The sequence below is a fragment of the Anguilla anguilla genome, chromosome 4, assembly GCF_013347855.1.
Source record: "Anguilla anguilla isolate fAngAng1 chromosome 4, fAngAng1.pri, whole genome shotgun sequence".
Lineage (NCBI taxonomy): Eukaryota > Metazoa > Chordata > Actinopteri > Anguilliformes > Anguillidae > Anguilla > Anguilla anguilla.
In genome coordinates, this window is record NC_049204.1 from 23,454,589 (window position 1) to 23,475,288 (window position 20,700).

Genomic DNA, 20,700 nt, shown 5'->3' on the forward strand with positions numbered 1-20,700 from the left:
CTGCGAGTCAAAGTGTAAGTGAGTCTGCCACATGTCACTCGTCGCTGGTGCTTGAGCTAATTTGGTAACTAACGCAAACAGCTGTCACTTGAAGTGCGGAGCGAGAGCATTAACAATGACGGAGTGAGGCCGAAGCACCTCCCTGGCCGCAGTGTGATGTTATGATAACCTCTGGAGCCGTGTCTAGGGGAGGGCCAGGAAGGAGCGTGGAATGGGAAGTGTGCCGCCGCGTTTATAAACACTGCAGCGCCGCGTATTTCGCTGGGAGTGTTTACACACTGCAGTCCACGCGCTTGGCTCATTAAGGGCAGACAGCGTAGCGGCATTCACTGACCTGGCAGGTGCTTTGGCTCTGGGGCTTTAACCCTCTGTTGACATCCCTCCCTCACAGTAGGGGGTGAATTTTAACTAACAAGAGCAACGTTTGCAGGGCCGACTGTTTCGTAAGTGTGGTTTCTGGTGCCACTTGAGAGAGAAACGGTTATGTACAACAGTAGCTACTCACGAGCCAAGTTTGGGCTGGAAGCCAAGGACATCCAAAAGTCCAAGGGAAAGAGCTGTGGCTACTACATGAGGATGGTCTTCTTCTTCTCCTCACTTATTCAGTCCCTCATAATTGTCAGCCTGGTGATCTTCCTGGTGTACGGCAAGTCCGAGCAGTCGGCAGAGCAGCAGCGGGTGCTGGACCTGGAGGAGAGCTTCAACAGGCTCACCGAAGACATCCGGTTGCTCAAGCAACAGAAGGCTGATCTTACGCAGCAGCTCAGCAAGAAAGTGGCTGAGAAGGGGAGTGCAGAAAAAGAGCTGGCAAAGACCAAGGATGCGGCCAACAGCACAGCGAAACAGTTGTCTGACCTTCAGAAAAAAATGGTGAGAATTGGAAGCACTTTCCTTCTTTAGTAAGATGTGCCTGCAATGACCGGTAGCTCATTACAACGCGTTTGTTTGGTCACTGAATTTTTTCTACAGGCTAAAAAATTCTAGTAGTTTTTTTCTGATTCAGAACAAAATACGTGTCAAGTAGTATGTTGTGATTGAAACAGTATGTGCTGAGTTGTTTTTTTGATCACTTCAAGGTCACTTCACTTACTTCACCAGGTTGTTAGGAATAGGTGAAAAAAATGATTGGGCTATATGTTGCAATATGTAAAGACATTTTCTCTGTGTGTGTTTCCGTGGCTACTTTCAGTGACATGCATGGATTAATTCTTCAAATGACATTTTATTTCTATAAAAGTTACATATCCATTTATATTTAGACACATTTATCCCTATGCTCTTATCCACAATGATTTGCGTAAGTGTATACAAAAAGGTTTAGGCAACAAAAAGCTGATGCCAAATGACTTGGGTCACAACAGATAGAATATACATGAACTCAAGTGAAAAACATCCAGATTGCCTAGATCTTAAATTCAGCAGACTCTAATAACTAATATCTGACGAATATTTTAACATTCTGATCCACAGACTCAGTGTGAATCTGATAAAAGAAGAGCAGAAATGACCCGTTCTACCCCTGTCCAGTGTTCTGGAGCTCAGACCACAACTCCAAACAGTAAGTGTGCTTGAGTTTTGTATAATATGGTGTAATTAAGCATATATGACATATCCTACACTAATGCTGTCTACTGAAACATCTTGCTCTCTGCCAACTGTGACCAATGTCTATTTGGAAGTATATGGACATCTTTGTATAATCAAATGACCAAAATCACATAAATTATTACATCGGAATAAATATCTGAATAACATCTGTCCAAGTGTCTTTCTCAGACAAAATTTTGTTCCTTCTTGCTAGGTGAAGTGAAAAGCTTGCTGTCAAAGATCCAACATTCGGAAGCAAAGATGAAACTGGTGGAGACCAACTTCACGCAGACGGTCCAAGACCTCAGTATTGAACTGGACAGTGCTGTCAAAGCCAGAGAGGCACTGAGCTTGGAAGCAATTGAGCTGAGGCGGGACAAGGCCAACCTCAAAGAACAGCTAGAGAAATATTCACTGAAGTGCAAAGAAGACTTTGTGAAGTCACTGGAGGGCATCCCGACTGTCACCAATGCATTCCTGAAAAGGATAGAAAACCTGTTCCCTCAAACACACACCTTCCACCTGACCTGCGACAAGCATCAAGAGCTGCTGGACAGAATCCGATACAGTTGCTCCAGCCTGTCCCGAGAGATCGAGGACAAGTTTCAGCACTACCTGAACAACGTGGGCAACAGGGTCGCTGAGATCCAGGGCCAGAGCAGCCTGCTGCTGGTGCAGAACAGTCGCCTGATAGAGGGCGTCCAGCAGTGCCGGCAGAACCGCAGCATGGAGGCCTCCGAGTACAAGCGGCTCCGCCAGGAGATGCTGGACACCCACGACAAGCAGATGGAGCAGGTGCTGAGGGAGCAGGGCAGGCTGCGCAGTCAGAAGAGCTTGCAGGAACAGTTGATTACAGTGAAGGACGGAGAGATCAGCACGCTGTCCAGCAAGGTCCAGAGCCTCAGTGCCAGCTGTGGCAAAGTAAGTGAGACACCAATTAAGGTGTGAGGTCACAAATATGTGATTAGAAAGCTCTAAACTGAACATTCTAATGCTGATGTAACAATCAACACTGATAATTGGAAGAAATTGAGTTCTGGAACACTGCCTTAGAATTATAAGCACAGTAATCAGAGGCCATTCATTTAACCATAGATACCTGCAAGCTCATACTCTTGCAGACCTTGCCAATAAGAAAAGGAAGCCTTAGCCTCACAGACGCTAACATAGCAAAACTGTTGCTGTTCAGACGTGGTGTGAGGAGAGACAGGAATGGAAAACTGTCAAAGATCACATCGCAAAGGAACAGGAGGTCAAGAAAAGATCTTTATGCCCAACAGAGGAAGGGAATGGGAAGAAATGATAACACACACTAATTCAGAGAAGGAAGCAGGCATGATAAATGTTAGAGGCTACTGTGCCTTTGATTCTGCAGTCTAGCAAAATAATATATGTGTGTGTGTGTGTGTGGGAGAGAGAGAGAGAGGGAGAGAGAGATAAAGAGAAAGAGAAATTTTTGCATTTAGTGTTAATTAAAGTTAGCATTCTGCCCAACATTTTTACAGACATGTAGTTTGTTTACTTAATGTAATACACTTACATATGTTTAAAAAATGTTTTCAGGCATCTGGACCAAAACCTGCCGGACTGCATAGTGGCTTCCCAGTCCAACAGCAGCAGAATACACCAAGTGGACAAGTCACGGCTCCCCGGATAGATACACCAACAGTGAGCAGAGCAGGTACAAGTGAAATAAACCAAGTGGGCCAGGGAACCTGACAGGGGATCACAAGTTTTAAGTGTTAAGGGCTACATTGACACTGGGGTTCTGGTACTGCTCTACACACTACATAACAGCCAGATCTCACACAGAGCTGCCCTGTTCACATAAGGTCTGGCTTATGATACCCAGACAGCAACTGATATTTTGCTTTCTGAACCCACAGCCAATGTGAACAAAGCAGTCAAGGAGCCGTGAGAGCCAGCAAAAACGGGTCCTGGGTGAGTACCAGTTATCAGTACACTGATTCCACCCACCTGGAAGTTAAAACTTTAAACCATCATATGTGATATCTGGAGGAATTTTACAGTAGCCATTCTTTACATAACCAAGACTTACAGAGCACAATAAATGGCATTGAAATTAACACATTTATATAGAATTTATTTAAATATACAAGTACATCACATTGCCTTTATAAAAGTCTATATCAAAGACACTTAGAGGTAACACAGTAGCAGAAGCAAGCATTAAAATATTCTCAGTAAGGGTAATTTTTTATTTGCCACATCTAGTAACTATTCCAGTCAGCACTGACAAAATTAATTTTCTACAGTAAAAGCTGACAATGCTTACGTCAGCTTTTATCTTTGCTAACTTTACAGCTGAAGCATTTTTCATAATTGACAAATACAGACACAACTTATTTCATATAAGACAACACAAGAAAATGGTGCCACAGGCCAGCCAAAAAAAAAGCAGTGGCAGAAAAAAGCCGGTGAAAGAGAAAATTTGATTTGACCCATAAAGAAAAGAGGCACAAAATATAATGTTTCCGAAAGCACTTTGAATAAAGTTCTTTTATAGTTCAAAATGTATATAAAAACCACATGAAAGGTTTAGGCAAATTAATGTATTACTGTATGGAATTAATGTACTTTTGTCTTTTCTTTTAATTCCAGAGTGTCTGGGTAACTCCCCACACAGTACTAGATGAGAACAACCAAAGTCATTTAAAATCCCATCTGCTCTGCTGTTGAGGTTGTTTATTTAAACTCAATTACTGTAACAATAGGGATATTTTCAATAAAAGTTGTGTGTAAAAATTGTCTTTGTGGCCATCTGCACATTTGGACTGAAAAGACTATGGAGATGGACCACGTTGCAGCAATCAACTTTGTTTTTGGATTTTGTTGTATTATTGTACAGTATGTGTGTAAAATCTTTTTGTATGTTATCCCTTAGAGACACAGGCATACAAATGTTTATACAAGTGAAAAACAAAACTAGTGTGACGTTATAAACGGAACATTTCTTATTTAGGACCAAAATAAGGGTAAAGGTTTTTGGGAGGGGTTCAACCCCAAAAGAAAATACTCTGTGGCAGTTTCCCTAGGAAACCACTGTGAATAAAAACACTTTTGAGGTGGTGTCCCTGGGAATCCACCATTCATCAAAGGTCAAGCAGAATCCAGTGGCATCCTTGTGTAAAATAGGCCATTATACTATGCTCACTCAAGAATAGTGTGGGGTGTTCTTTTCCCTCTGCGTTCATCCATTTTCTACCTCTGTTTTCCGTTCACTCATTTTCATCTTCATAATCACATAACTGGATAATATTTTACTCAGATCCCATATCCCCATGTAGCTGGGATTTGATCTAAAAATCATATAGTTCATTAAATCAATGTAAAAACCCACTGAAACTAAGGAAAAGATAAAATTCATATGTGTATTTCTCCGTTATAAACTCAGGAAAGTACCCTTTTCATGGTACTCTAGATGTGCAGTGGTTTCTGTTGGAAACAATCGTATTTGGAGAGTGTGGCATTGCTACACTTGGCTTTTTTTTAAAAAAAAAACAATAATTTAAAATGATCAATTGTAGCATGTTATATAGTACTGGCACAAATTATGGAAACACTGCATTTATAAACACAGTTTGATGATTAATGCAATATTTTGCTCTATTTCTCTTTTTAGCATAATAAATGTAATATGTAATGAGTATATTTACTGATGGTCACTTCATTACCTCTTGTGGTCAAGAATATAGCTGTTCCGAATACATTTTTACAGATGAAAATGGCTCTGAGAAACAAAAACAGGCCACAGATAAACATTTTAAGTGTACTAAACTTCTTTGTTAAGTACAGTGTTTCCATAACTTGTGCCAGTATGTATGGATGCGAGTCAGACCACTTGTTTCAAGATTCCATCAATTTAAAAGATATAAGGTGACAAATGACTGTAGTAGAGGGTATTTTAAAAATTCTGCGTATTTTAGGCATTTTGTGACATTACAGATTGCTGAAGTTTAAAGGTGAGCAAAATTCATATTTTCTGTGCTGTGGAAAATAAGTTGCAGTCAGGGCAGAGAGAGAGGGGGGGTTGTCATAGCAACCAGAGGGAGCCTAGCGCATGTCTTACATAGAAGACTGAAGCCTGTACAACTCCAGGCTGGAGAGGCCCTAACCGTGACTCAGATAAAATGGAGTGCTCAACTTAACTTAGTGAAGTAAGACCGCAAAGGTTATAAACATGTATTTGATCTGCGCCAGGAGAGTGCTAAATATTGTGAGCATATTTTTGACATATATTAAAAAAGTTGCTTAAATATATTTTTTGATGTGTGTATTTTTGACGTGTTAGTAGAGTTGCTGTTATAAACACGTTGTTTTTAACTTGTATTAGAAGACTGTTAAGGGTGTGAGAACTTTTTGTGACGCAAATTAATTTACAAGCTGACGCAGACAAGTGGACATCTGACAGATAAGGAGAGTATAAAAACTGGCGCTGTAGATTACTCAGGGCCGTGTGTGTGGATTGGAGGCAGCCAATCCACTGCAGAACGCGACCCCGGTGACGGGCGGACTCAGAAGCTGAAGGCTGCTAGCCCTGAAGCAAACGCCAAGACAACGGCCAGCCGAGGCGTGTCCAAGACACGGACGGTAACCAGACCAGAAGCAAGCAAAGAAAGTCAACTTTCCCTGTAACAGAACCACTCAAACAGCTAACTTACTTACTACATCAGTTTGAGTTGTGAAGTCTGTATGCCTTATTAATAATATAGAGATATATACCTAGGTGAAGTGTGTGTGTGCATTGTAACCTTTACTTAGAAGCATAGGTCTATTGTCGTGTTAATATTAACTAATAAGATAGCTTAATAGTGTGTGTAAAACAGCTTAATAAAGTGTGAAGTGTGAGCAATTGAAGTTACTCTCTTGGTGTTTAATTACTCTCAAGCCTCATCACCACAATCCAAGAGAACCTTTATACTGAAGTGCTGTGTATACATTGGATTATAATAACATTAAATTAAACCAACAAAATCATAATGACAATAATGTGGTTGTAATTTGCAATCTGTCATTATCAGCATTTTCGGTATAAAACGATGACACTGGATCTGATTTCTGTGGACCACCTCTCCATATATTTCAATATTTATAGTAGAAACATCTTTTTTTCAGGAATGAAAAACAAACACGTGGCTTCCCCAGTAACCACTTCATTTTAAAGGCTTATCAGCTCCACTCATCCATTTTTACATTGTGAGCTTGATGGCAATATGCAGTTAAATATTGTGAACTACGGATTTAAGGTCATTGCATTAATCAGGTAAGCATAAAAAAAAATAAAAATTATGTATTAGATGTATATAATTAAATAAATTTCATTATGTAAAAAATTTTCCTGTTGATTTCGTCCAAGCTTAAATGAAAACCATACACCTACTATCTTCATCCTACAGATTGAGTAAATATTATTTACCATTACTAAAGTGTCTGGGCACATTCTGAATTGTGCCATTGTTTCTTTGACTATTTAGAATTCCTAATTTAATATAAACCATCAAGGTCCACCAAAATATTTTTACATGTCTGCCAGCATGTCAGATGTAAGGTGAATGGGTGTTTACATAAGAACCTATATTTCCCATGCAGTTCAGAACACGGATGTTTCACCACTTAAGAATTACATAAAACACTAGAACAGCATCTCACAAACAGCATGGTTGGATGTCCTACAGTCATCCTAAAGTCATCTTAAAGTCCTAAAATCATTTTTAAATAGCAGTCGGTTCCCATCTACCTTTACGTACAACAGAACAATCCATCAGATTTGTAAAGTATATTTTGGGAAGCAGAACACAAAGACCTACTCTGTTGCTTATAGTACTGGTCTAGCCTGTGACCTTGTGTTCTGAAGAGTAATGGTCGTGTTTGGTCCTTCACAGAGAAACACCCACATCTCCCTGTCTCCATGCACAAACAGGTAATTTTTTTGTGCCAACAAGCTTGTTCCATCCTTGCAACCTGAACTTAAATATACAACCTCTCTCACTGAAATTGCATTTGACCTACTGTAAAAGAATGTGCAATAAAATGTTAAAGATATAAAATCTTTAGCTAGTTCTGCAATCATAGATCTTTTTGTGATCATACATATTTCATAATCCTATCTAAAATACACAAATAATTGTGAAACACATAAAACTATTTTGTGCATGAATTTAAAATGATGACACCGCAAAAAAAGAGTGGGTTTGTTGTCTGAAGATACACAATGGATATTTTTCAGGTGAATAATGTATGTGCATCACTTAGGTTCAGATCTGAATCTGATACTTCATTCTTGTAGTAACAACATTTGTATCTGCAGTGAATACAGAAAGTGCTGCGTTGCACATTTCTAAGTTCTACAGATTCAGCAATCCGTACTGTATAAACATTCAGTCAGCTATTAACAAATATTTCCTGAGACACCACTAATTCCACTTTCAGTTCATCCGGTAACTTCACAGCTGAATAAAAGCTATTTAAAGCTATTCCTAATATATTTATTAGGAACAGCTAAATCAGTGAAATTATAAATAACTGTTTTTTTTAAAAACGATTTTTATAACCTTTTCTCTGACTCTTCAATATCTCCTGCTTTTTTGAGTGTTTATGTAGCTGTGTATAGAGAAACTTGAATGAAGATCATCTACCAAACCTCAGAGATCTCCATGTAGACCTAACCAGATTTTCTATACTTATACAACTATCAAGTATGGTATACAACCAAATTACACGCAGAATTTCATCCTAACGGGATGCCCCATCCTCCAGAGCCGTCAACAACTTGCGTGCAGCATCATTGCGGTACTAGTTAAGGGGTGCTGCTGACAACACAGTTTCTCATAGGAACCAATCACTACAAATAACCCCACCAAACAATTTGCAGAGTTCATATACATTTTCCTGTTTTGAGGAACGCAAGAGGGAATAATGTATGGAGATTAAAAAAACAAGTTCCCAGCGGAGGACCTGGGCGCCCGTTGACGAATGGCAGTCAGGTGAGGGAGCGTCCCCTCCAGGATATCCTTTGTTAAACAGCAAGTGTTTTTCCACTCCGTGCAGTCAGACCCCAGGCTTGCCCCCAAGTAAACTGTGAGGGTGGGCAGGGGTAGAGTCAAGGAGGCTCCCTAACCCTAACCTCCCCATCACCCCCCCCCCCCACCCCCCACCCCCCACCCCCCAGCACAGCGGTTTTGATTGTGCCGCGTTCCTTCTCACTACACCTGCCACATAAATCACAGATACAGTCACACACCCAGCTCCTGTATTCATACTTCTTACTTCCTTAAAAGCCTGTTTTCAGTACAGTAAAACAAACAATTCCATTTAAAAAATTTTTTTACGACTTGTGCAGACTGTACACAAAATCTAAATGGAATATGGTAATAATATTCTCATGCAATCTTAAAAACGTTATGCTTGTTTTATTGCATATTTTTTAACCTATACATCAGATGGGAACACATTCACCCACAGTTTGAATCAATACACATTTAAAGTCAAACATATCAATTTCCTGGTCATGTAGTTAAATAATTCAGTAGTACAAATGGAAATATATAATATGAATATATAATATGCAACCTATGGGATTTTGGTCAGCCACTGAATAAGGGGATGCACTAATTAAATAATATTTCTAAAACTGATCATATGATTGTATTAAGAGTTATTTGTCCATAAGATATAATTTTGTTATTTTAAATACAAAAAAGACAGTCGGCCAGGCATGACACAAAAAAATTTAACAAAGAGACCTAAAGAACTGCAATACCACACACAATACAACCTACAGTATGACAAAAGAAAGGATTCTTATGTTATTTGCGGATTTATTTTGTTTATATATTTATGGAATGCCCCTTTACATAAAGATTTCAAAGGCTCAAAACAGAATTTCACACAGGCAACAAAAGAATATTCCAGATATTCCACACATTGTTTGTTTTTTCTGGCATTCCAAGGAATCACCAACGTAACCAGTACAGCAACACGCAAACACATGTTCTTATTTTAGACCAGCTGTCTCATGCAAAGCCCTTCAATTAATCAATCAGCAGATGAAAAGAACATGTGAACATGTCCCTGGGGTGAACTGGAGGAAGGTTTGAAGGTACACCATGCTGAGCCGAGCCAAGCTCTACAGAGGAGGAGATGCCGTCAGAGGCAGCAGTGAGGAATAAACTTGGGAAGAGGGGTGAAAGGGTCATCGAGGAAGCATAAATATTTAATCAAGGCCAGATTGACAGGGGAACAAAGGACATTGTGCTTCTGCTTCTGAAAAGTCCCTTTCCTGCGTAACTGAGTGCATGGCTCACGTCAAAAGACACAAAGCGCAAGGTCTTTTATAGCATTTTCGCAAGAGGCACTTCTGAAATGAAAAAGCTAATACTCAACTTACTCCTCAAGTTCTGCATTGAGGTCCTCATGGAGAGGCAAGCAGTAACTGAGACTGTTTATTAGCTCCAATCCCCAAAACAGAAACCAACAATATTCAATCGTCTCAACTGACCACCACATGTCACGGTCTCGGTTCGGGCCTTGGCAAGCTGCCTATTTTCCTATGCAGAAGTCCCTGAAGATGACATCCAGGATTTCCTCCGCCCCCACCTTGCCTGTGATCCTGCCCAGACTGGTGAGGGCCAATCGGACCCCTTCTGCAGCCAATGCCAGGTCCAGATCCCGATAGTGGTGGTACTGCCCCAGGGACTGCACACACTGCTGGAGATGGGCACGGTGACGGGCCTGGGTCAGACTGGGGGAACCACTAAGGGGGTCTCCACACCTGGGACAGAAACAGCATACCTCGAGTCAAAGTGAAAATGAAATTGCCCATGAAACAAAAACATATACAAAGACCAGGCTAACACTCTAGTCCCCAACAAAATCATACGTACACATCCTCAGTGTTTCTTAAACTACGGGTCAGGACCCAAAATAGGAGGCGGTTGAGGTGGTTCCTGGTATGAATCTGTAGTCCCCTAGGCTATGCTGGTAGGTGTATTTGATGTGTCCCTGAAAGGTACTACATTTCTAATTTGTGTCCCGATATTAAAAAGTATTTCTAATTCGTATTGCGGTATTTAAAAATTTAAGAACCAGTGCATACACATACACAAAGGTCACACTTCCACTCCAACTCCCAACAAAAAACTCACAGGGCTTTGACTTGTCTTAGCAAGGCCTCCATGAAGCCGTCCAGCCCGTGACCTGTCTGGCAGGACATGAGGCAGGCAGGGGGCAGACCTCTCGCCCGAGCCAGGGCGCTCTGCATTTCGGCCGCCTGCTCCTCGGTAAGCAGGTCGCTTTTGTTGAGCACCAGCAGACACCGCCTCGCGGCAGCCTCCGGGTCTTCTCCGCCGGGCAGCAGAGTCCTGAGGTGGCTCGAGAGGAAGTCGGGTACTCCCCGGTGCGTTGTTGGAAGGTGCGTGGCGTCCAGAACAGCCAGTGTCAGGTCTGCCTGCTCCACCCTGCGGGGGGAGAACGGACGCTTATTCTTGCTACCTCCTTCCTGCTCCAGGTCACGAAGCCCGGGGCCCCTTCTTGGCTCGCGGCACCAACACTCCCACCTCGGCGCTAGAGTACACCGCGCTTCCTACATGCCAGGCTCCCCCTGTCCCGCCAGCCATGCAAAGACCAGGGAAAATTCTCCTGTGTTGATGCTTCGCTTCGAAAACAGTAAACAGTGGAAGCAGATGTCCTAAATCAACAAGTTTGACCACCACAGGACAGTCTGAACCAACTTTGCCCTACTGGAGGAAATATTATGTAAGTGGAAATTGTAGAGGTAAAAATACGAGACCTCCAACATTTGTTTATACTGTGCAATAATTCATACTTTTCCTTAAAAAGAAAACATTGGATTCATTACATTAACATGCAGGTTATGGGCAGGGCCCTTATAAACACTTTACTTCTTTTGTAATGTGCAGCACTGTGAGGTTGCTATGGTCTCCTCTCCAGCTTCTTAAACAAAGATCATCACATTGTGGAATATTAATTGTCTCAATAAATCCTGTATTTACCACAAGTGAAGCTTTTATGCATATGGGTAGTTTTAAAGAAAAAATGTGCAACACTTCATCACTTACTGTTCTGGAAACCAAATTATAAATGACAGCCACAGGAGATATGTGTCTTCTGATGTCCCATTTGTTTTTATAATATGTGAAAAAGAGTACACGATAACCTAGAGATATCGAAAACAGACAATGGGTTTTGAAAATCCAGTTTGTTATTCAGTGCACCACTGAGTCAACAATATTAATGCTGATAAATGCCTCTGTCAAGTAGTAAATTCTCTCAAAGCTGTTATTCCCCTGTTGTTTATCGACTAGATTACATACAAATGTTATGTCTACGGCTGACTTTTGGGTGTTTGACTCTTTGCACACTCCCCCTCTCTCTGTTCCCTAGCTCTCCCTAACTCTACACACTCCCCCTCTCTCTGTTCCCTAGCTCTCCCTAACTCTACACACTCCCCCTCTCTCTGTTCCCTAGCTCTCCCTAACTCTACACACTTTCCCTCTCTCTGTTCCCTAGCTCTCCCTAACTCTACACACTCCCCCTCTCTCTGTTCCCTAGCTCTCCCTAACTCTACACACTCCCCCTCTCTCTGTTCCCTAGCTCTCCCTAACTCTACGCACTCCCCCTCTCTCTGTTCCCTAGCTCTCCCTAACTCTACGCACTCCCCCTCTCTCTGTTCCCTAGCTCTCCCTAACTCTACACACTTTCCCTCTCTGTTCCCTAGCTCTCCCTAACTCTACACACTCCCCCTCTCTCTGTTCCCTAGCTCTCTGGCTCTTTGCACACTCCCTCTCTCTGTGCTCTACCTCTCTCTGGCTCTTTGCACACTCACTCTCTCTGTGCTCTACCTCTCTCTGGCTCTTTGCACACTCCCTCTCTCTGTGCTCTACCTCTCTCTGGCTCTTTGCACACTCCCTCTCTCTGTGCTCTACCTCTCTCTGGCTCTGCGCACTCCCTCTCTCTCCACGCTGTCCAGGGAGTCTCTGAGGCCAGCGGTGTCACTCAGCAGGACGGGAAAGCCGCTGATGTCCAGATGCGTCTCCACCACATCTCTGGTGGTCCCAGCAACCGGAGACACGATGGCTACAGGACGCTGACCTGGGTGAAATATAACAGCACAAACCAGTCAATACTTCAGTTTCCCTCTCAGCATCCTAAAACACAGAGATCCCTACCAGTAAATCCAATCACCACATTTGGTGTACTGCAAACTGTAATATTGGACAGGTGAATAGCTAGGAATCTAGAGCCCTTCTCCCAGTTATCTATTGATACTGCTGCAGCCACACTCTTCTCCTCTTTATCTTCAATGCTCAGTTCGCTCTGTCCCCCTGTCAGCAGACCAGGAAGGCTCTCTCAACCCTTGGGTGACTGCTTCCCTCTGTGCCAACAGGACCGCATTACGGGCAACAGAGAGAAGATGGCACAAAAACCAGAGACCCTGCAGACCTGTCCAGTTACCCCCCCCCCATATTTTCATCCTCTGTCGCAGCTGCTAAGACTAACTCTCACCAAACTTAAATTTTATCCAACTAAATTCATCCCGTAACTCATGCCAACTGCTCTTGCTTCCTCCGTCACCCATAATAGAGGTTCAGTGATAAACAGCATCTGATTCAGTCACTGAGCCTAGAGCTCCCCCAACGTGCAGGAACTCCGCCACATCCCAAGCCAAACAACCTCTGACATGTAATAAATAAGCAGACATCTGGGTGCACATGCTTCTGGGAGAAGACCAGTGTCTACAGGAAACAATAACAGGCCCTAATCTAAATGGCTGATAAAAACAGACTTTAACTGTGAGAAGTTGAACTTCGGCCACTCTAAACAGTCCTTAGTAGTGTTTTATTACCATTTCTTTTCCTAATGCAATTTGTTTACACTGATGCTTACTTTTTATTTTATTCAGGCTACCCACATAGCAGTTCACATAGAAACAGAAATTCATGGGCATTGAAAAACAAAAAGAAAATGTTAAAAACAACATACAAGGAAATCATGAAATACAATAAATAGACAAAGACAAACATCCAAAAGGATGTTTTTAAAAACTGTAAAATTTAAAACACCTGAAGCCAAGGAATGTTTTAAAGGGATGCAGGAAACAGGAATCAATTATATGTTAAAAAAAAAAGAAGTTATTTGAAATGTTTAAAAATCTTACGATTATTATTTATATAAACACAGAATTGGAGACCTCTTGCATCTGTAGTTTTTTGCTTTCAGTAACTGGAGCCTGCGTTGACTTCTCGTCTGTTTTCCTGTTGTTAGCTCCCGGAAGGGGGATAGCCAGTTTCTAAAGAACGAGTCAAAGAGACTGATGGCAAATTCTTGGCACACTTTCTCGCCCTCAGCATGGGCAACAACAGCAAGAGGCGTGGATGGCATGGGTGTAACTGGAGTAGGCTCCTCCCTGGACGATCCTACCTCCACATTTCTGAACAAGTGCCACTTCTCCTGATTTAGATTTAGTATAAAATTCCCCTGCCAGGCTGATGCTATTCCAGCATAGCGTGTACATAATCTGTATAAACTGTGACAAGGTCATCTTTGGAGACAGTGACAGAACAGCTTTGTGTTTACCTTAGCAGAAGTATTCTATAACCTGTTTGTTCCACTGCAAGTCTGACTGCAGTATGTCACCCAGTACTGTACAGACCGTTAGGCCTGAGATGTGGAGAAGATGAGGGGTGGGCAGTTCTCTGATGAATCAGAGATAGGGTTTTGCATTTTCCCCTTAAAGATGGTTTTCTTGGATACTTATTTTCAAGTTACTCAGTGTAGCTTGGGCATTGTATGTTTTATGTACATAAAAGATAAGACTTAGATCATCCACATATAATTCCAGTCAATGTCATAGGCTGCATTATCAGCAATTTCTAATAATGCTAAAAAACCAGAAGAACTTCTTGGTTCACATCTCTCAAAAGCTCTTCCCAGTCTGAGCACCGGTCCTGGTAGCTCACTCATTTCTCGCAACGAGACACAACACAGAGGAACCATGGCAACAAAGAGGCCCTGTCAGATAAGACAACTGTCAATCAGTGGCACTGGGGGAGCCAATGGTGGATGGACTGTCAGCAGCTTTGCCCAAGGAGCTGAGCAGACAATAGGTGGATGATTTTTCTAGGTCTAGTTCCAAACTGCATAGGGTCAGCCATTTTGGAGAATCTGGGTGTTAAAAATTGGACCTACCAGATGGTATTGACAAAATTCTCCCAATGAATTTGAAAAAAAAGCTGAAAACACAAGCAACTAAACTATTGCGGCGGAATGTAAACTGTAATGCAAAACCAGCTGACAGTCACTCTAAACATGAAAACTAGATTGTATCAGCAGGCGACAGCGTCTTGTATTCTCAGCCTAAGCCACTTACAAAGGATGTTCAGAAGGCTGCTCTTCCCTGCATTGGTCTTTCCAGCAATGACCACCTGGACGCCACTGCGAAGCCTCTCCCCCCTCCGCCCATCCTGCAGATGTCTTTCCACCTCCTTCTGGAGCTCGGACACAGAGATGTCCACTGGGAATGATAAAAAGGTGAGGATGTCACTGCATAGGGAGCATTGGCCTTGCAGTACAACCCCAGGTCCTCTTCCTGACCAGCCCTCACACTGGTGGTCAAAGTCACACTTATGTGTCCACATTTCACTCCATTCATTCCATATTTCTCCAAACGACAGTTTGTCTCTCCTGTTGCCAAATTTCAACCTTAACCAAGTTTAAAATAATGGATAAAGTGCATTTAAATATAACCTCCAGTGTGAATCATTTTTTGAGCCATGCCTACACAATTATTACCAAAATCGTTCCACTTCACATTGGTGATGGATGCCCTCATAGAAATTGAACATATTGAAATTAAAGTGAACTATATTTATCATTATATTTAAAAAATGTCTGCATATTTATAATATACTGCAGGATATCCAGGTTGCCTAAGAATGAGGTGAGTTTCCTTCCTTCCCTATAATGTTTTTTGAGATCATCAGATTAAAGGTGTCTATAAATACATTCCATTATTATTTCTATGGCTATATAAATCTTAATCTCAAACTAGTTTGAGAGTAATAATTAAACGGACGCACCGATGAAAACGTTCTGAGATGCTATAGTGACACCAGTTTTAAATCAATGAGACTTGAGGTCTTATACAGCTGGCTGACCTCTAAACACTTGTCACTATTCAAATCATTTAAAAAAACAAAAACACATTCTCAACATTACTGGGGAACACTGTAGGCATATACAGCCCTTAGTGTTGAAAGGACAGTTTTTGAACTTTGCTAAATACGTTGCTAGTGACACCAAGCCAATGTTGTACGTGCTGTAATCTGCACATTGCACAAACCCTGCTTTGTGACTGCGGGTGACAAATCAAATGACGAGGAATTTGTCAGCTACCGTCACACTCACAAAGTAGCGACAAACACAGAGGAATGTTTGTCAGTTCACAAAAAAATGGGAAAGGGAGTGAATTGGTTGGGTTTTAAGGTGCCGTTTGCTGGCCGCCAAATCCTGTGTACGGACCCTGTGGCATGCTTTGAAGATGAGACTAATGCCACGCTTGGTCCCCATGGCCCTTTCTCCCAACATCCTCAAGGAAACTGTCTTTTCAGCAGTTTGATCTCTATCTTCTCTTCTCTTCACAGTCGCAGTCACTCACTCACGCTAACAGCAAACAGGAAGACTAAACCAAACCCTTGGGAATTTCTCCCAGTGATGGGTTTTTTGTTTTCCATCGATGGAAACTTACCTTGGTTTAAGACCCCATCCTCGATAAGCTCGTCCTCACTGAAGTCTATGTAAGCCTCGATGTGAGCCAAGCACTGTTGGACAGAAAATAATTTACAGATTGAAGACCAAACCAGGCAAAAGGTGCAAAAGTTCCTGTTGTTGTTCACTCAGTAGATTTACTAATGCAAGGCAACAATGTGTGACAAAAAGAATATTGCTGCAAACAAAAACTAGATTCACACTTCAAATAAGAATCAATATATTACATGTGTTATGATAAAATGCATTTACGCATGCAGTTTAATCCAATTTAGATAAAGCACAGATGCAATCGACAAAAATAATGGCTTCAAAATTCAATTAATGAAAAATGCACAGAGAAATTAAATATTAAGGGAAATGTGGAAGTCATGTTTTTAAAAAGTGTGCATTTATTAAGAAAGTGCCATTCAGGCTGTTCATTACTATGGAGCTAGAGTAGAATAGAATTAAATTAATTTTACAAGAGAACAAACTTTAGAAATAACGAAGACAATGGGAAGATGTTGTTTATGAAGCCTTTAAAATGGTCCCTGCAATTAGCCACAGATATTTCAATACGTGCTAGACGAGCACCTTTTGATTGATTTAAAAAAATCCAAAATTACTTTGTGCCATCTGGACAGGATACCAGTCCATTATGAAGCTGTTACACTTATCAGCCTGTGTGTGCCGAGTAGAGATTTGGTTGGTATCATTTTTTTTCACTCAACTAAGGAGTGGGGGATTCCAGAAGGGTATAACTGTGACTTTTATAGAAATCTGAATAACAAAAAGAGAGAGCATTTTTTGAAAAACACGTATCCTCAGGAACTCTCGAATTAGCACCCGCTGAGAAAAAGTTACGGGAGCATTTACAGAACGCCGGCAAACAAGCCAGGTCTCAGGGCGGGATCACTCCGCACCCCACATCTCTCTGGGGGTCTCAGCGAGTCCACAGCAGTCTGGCTCGCACCCAGGCCAGGATATCCTGTCTCCTGCCCTGTCTCTGGCCAGCCTAGGGCCCTATTCTCTGTAGACCCCACTCCCTGCCAAGACAGGAGTGACACAAAATGGGGCTGCTCGAAAAATTACAACGCAGCTGTGAGCATAATTACCTTCTGGCACCAAAATACAGAAAAAGCACACCAGCTTTGGGAAGGAAATAACAAATTGTTGAAACAACAGGTGCTGATTAGCTGGCTGAAGTATTTGTAGAAAAAGCAGGAAAATATTCTTTGTGTTTTCAAGAAAAACATATGATGCATATAGTTCTACAAGATCTTTATCGAAGACCTGGAAAGGCCTTACGTAATTGAGGCACTGGTAGGATATGCTGCGATGCTGTATGGACCTCAGTGGGAGCCCTTTTACCCTGATCAGCCTCTGGCTCCACTCATGGTAGAGCTGACCCAGGTCTCCAGCCATCTGTCGGAGAGCCTGCCTCCTCTGGGCCTCCGTCTCCGCGTGAATCAGGTCACCAAGTCCCTCCACCTCCGTGAGGCCCAGCTTCCCGGCATGGAAGGCTCGTCTTGTGAACTCCCCGGCTTCTGCAGGTCGAACCCCGGGCAAGCCCCCTGATGAGCACAGTACCTACAATCAGTCTCACCAGGATTGTGAAGTCTCTTCAGTTTGGGGGAAAACACCAAAACAAGCACACAGTAAAATGTTCCGTGTTAAATCAACACTCACAGAGTACACATAGTCCCAATTGGACTCATATGTACTCAGTTGGTGTCGAATTAAAGCTGGACATTTTACTGTGCATGAGGAGGATCATACCAATTAAAACTGAAAATCTGGTAGATGTTGTAATGATGTTTTTACACCCCCGAGAGTTCCACAGACTGTCGCTACAAACTAATTTTGCTGTGTGGTAAAAAAGGATTTCAAATAAATGTGGGAGATCACAATACTTTTAAAATCTGGAACAGACGCAAATAAGTGAAATAAGTCAAGGGTCAGAGACTTAATGCGTCTCACAAAAACAAACACGTGGACTACATAGTGACACGTGCAAAAATGCCTGAGCTGTTCCAGTGCAACAATCCAGATGTCAAAGCATCAAATTCTGATACCAACTGGTACACCACTGCCATCTAGTGAAGGACTGCCAGGTCAAAGCCACCAACACAGGCTTCCAGAGAGTCAAATCCACAAGATTCCAACTCCAACAGAAATGTCTCTTCATTAGTGGTTTCGAGTCAAGATACGCATTACATGGAAGAGGGGAGAGGAATTGGACATACTGAACAACTCTCCGAGACTTTATTAGACCTCTTACTCCTACACTCACCTAAGGCTTGTAAGACCCCGCTAATTACAGCAGGACCACCATGGATGTGAAACTCCACACTGTCTTCTCCTGTGAAACTGCGAGGACCTAAAGTAAAAAAAAATATTGCTATATCATCAAAATTATCTGAGCACAGTAGTTTATGTGTATGTTTAGGCCTATGTGCTTGCATTTGTGAGAGGAGGGAGGGAGGGGGAGAGGGAGAGAGAGGGCGAGAGAGAGAGAGAGAGAGAGAGAGAGAGAGAGAATATAAAAAGAGATTCATTGATGTTTTTATTGCTTGATCAGTTTTAGCTGAAGGCAGACCTGGGAACCAGAGGACCAGTCCCCTGTCAAGCAGCTCCTGGGAACGAGGGTCAACTAAGTTGCAAAGGTGCGCAGTACGTGGAACAGTACGGCTGTGTGCCCGGCCTGCCAGTCTGCTTAGAGCTAGACCAGAGGCGGGGCCGCTAACACGCACCACAGCCACACCACATCTCCCATGGCCAGAGGACAGCGCAAAGATGGTATCAGCGTCACAAATGCTACTGCTGCACAGATTCTTCGATGGATTACCCCTGGACAAAAGCGTAAAATGTATTGTTATCGTGATATTCCATAAATAAAAATATAACATTTTTAGAGACACAAAGTTTTCTTTATCCAAATAGCGCGTTCATGGGTAAGCTGAAAGCACATCAAAAGCAAGAACTGCATGAGGACTCTTGTCAAACAATACCACAAAGAATTAAACGACACGGATTTAGTATGATTGACAACTATATCAGATAAAAATGTACCAAAGAATAACTGTTTGTACTGGTGACCAAAAAAGCCTAAACAAACCTTAATCCCTTTATAATGAAGGACGACCTTCTCCGCAGCGATCCAGAAATAAATTGGAACATTTGTCAGTCCCTCCGTACCAATATGAACCCTTCAATTCTTATGGTTGTGTGACTTCCACTCAACTGGCTATCCATATAGCTAGCTAGCATCTAGCACTAAATGTCAATTACTTTTACCATTGTATGTTACTAGCCAGCTAAATGCAACGTCCAAGCCACAGAGTGGTGTTACATCTCATTTCTACAGACTTCATTACGTGGAATCAAGAGATAGTTATGCTAAATGAGCACAAGCACAAAAATTGCTGTTGTATTTCAGAAAAACGAGCTTCAAACTTATAGAATCTAGAGTCGCTAACATAGTACGCACAGCTCGCCCCTGACCCTGTTCGATCGGTTACATTCAATTGGTGTACAACGCCACTCTGCATTCCGTTGATTGGTCTGTGCTTTACGTCATGAAGCGTTTACGAATTTTATTCGTCTATGCACTGTCAATCAAGAAAGGGTTCCCACTTGTGTGTTGTCGAATTGTTTCCCTGTTGATACAGTTATCTATGATATCAACCATTCATTAATTTGCTCAAAAGGCTCGTTATAATGCTTCTTGTAATGGCGTGGACCGTATTAATGATAAACCTTTTCCTTCATAGAATATCGAGCGTTAAAACTATGTTTATTTTAAGATACATCATTTAGTGTTTCTGTTTAAAACTCGCCAATATAGCCAATAATAGTCAAGAATTGGCAGTGATAATACCGCACGTTATCCATTATTTTGCGCGTTACAATTTACCTTGACCTCGATCATCAGATAAATATATAAGTGCAATATCGTTCCACGGTAGGGTTTTCTGTTTGTTTTAACTCATGTGACTATGTTGGAAACGTGAAACATAATTTATTTACCAAGCATTGTAAAATCTGAAGGTGAGGCTTGTTTGTTATGTCAGCGAAGATACGCATCCATGCTAATCTGTAAAGGTTCAGTGCATTTGGAGCGAACCCCCTCTCATAAAATGGATATACTGTAGCGCAGAAGCCAAATGTATTAGATACATATGCATTCAGAAATGTAGCCAATGGTGTGTCAGATAAAACCAGTGTAGTATAATAATAATAATAATAATAGTATTATTATTACTGTTTATTTATTGTAATATTAACATGCAATTTTATTTAATCGGATTAAGGTGACCAAGTTGT

The 20,700-nt window shown here is 41.8% G+C and overlaps 2 protein-coding genes across 3 annotated transcripts; one reads left to right on the forward strand and one right to left on the reverse strand.

Moving 5' to 3' along the window:
- The first annotated feature begins 248 nt into the window (after positions 1-248).
- On the forward strand, positions 249-6,465 carry plvapb (plasmalemma vesicle associated protein b). Its single transcript, XM_035416328.1, has 6 exons — positions 249-870; positions 1,471-1,558; positions 1,802-2,508; positions 3,151-3,268; positions 3,474-3,528; positions 4,210-6,465. Exons 1-5 carry the CDS (start codon positions 484-486, stop codon positions 3,503-3,505), a joined length of 1,332 nt encoding a protein of 443 aa, XP_035272219.1. The 5' UTR covers positions 249-483; the 3' UTR covers positions 3,506-3,528; positions 4,210-6,465.
- A 2,532-nt stretch (positions 6,466-8,997) lies between these two features.
- On the reverse strand, positions 8,998-19,887 carry gtpbp3 (GTP binding protein 3, mitochondrial). Of its 2 annotated transcripts, none has more exons than XM_035416348.1 (9): positions 19,493-19,887; positions 18,974-19,224; positions 18,668-18,754; positions 17,746-17,948; positions 16,373-16,445; positions 14,996-15,139; positions 12,552-12,717; positions 10,752-11,063; positions 8,998-10,378 (listed from the first exon to the last, which is right to left on the reverse strand). In XM_035416348.1, exons 1-9 carry the CDS (start codon positions 19,552-19,554, stop codon positions 10,147-10,149), a joined length of 1,530 nt encoding a protein of 509 aa, XP_035272239.1. In that variant the 5' UTR covers positions 19,555-19,887; the 3' UTR covers positions 8,998-10,146. The 2 variants fall into 2 exon arrangements, with proteins under 2 accessions (XP_035272239.1, XP_035272238.1); XM_035416347.1 differs by having other exon boundaries at positions 17,683-17,948.
- Between the last annotated feature and the right edge of the window lie 813 nt (positions 19,888-20,700).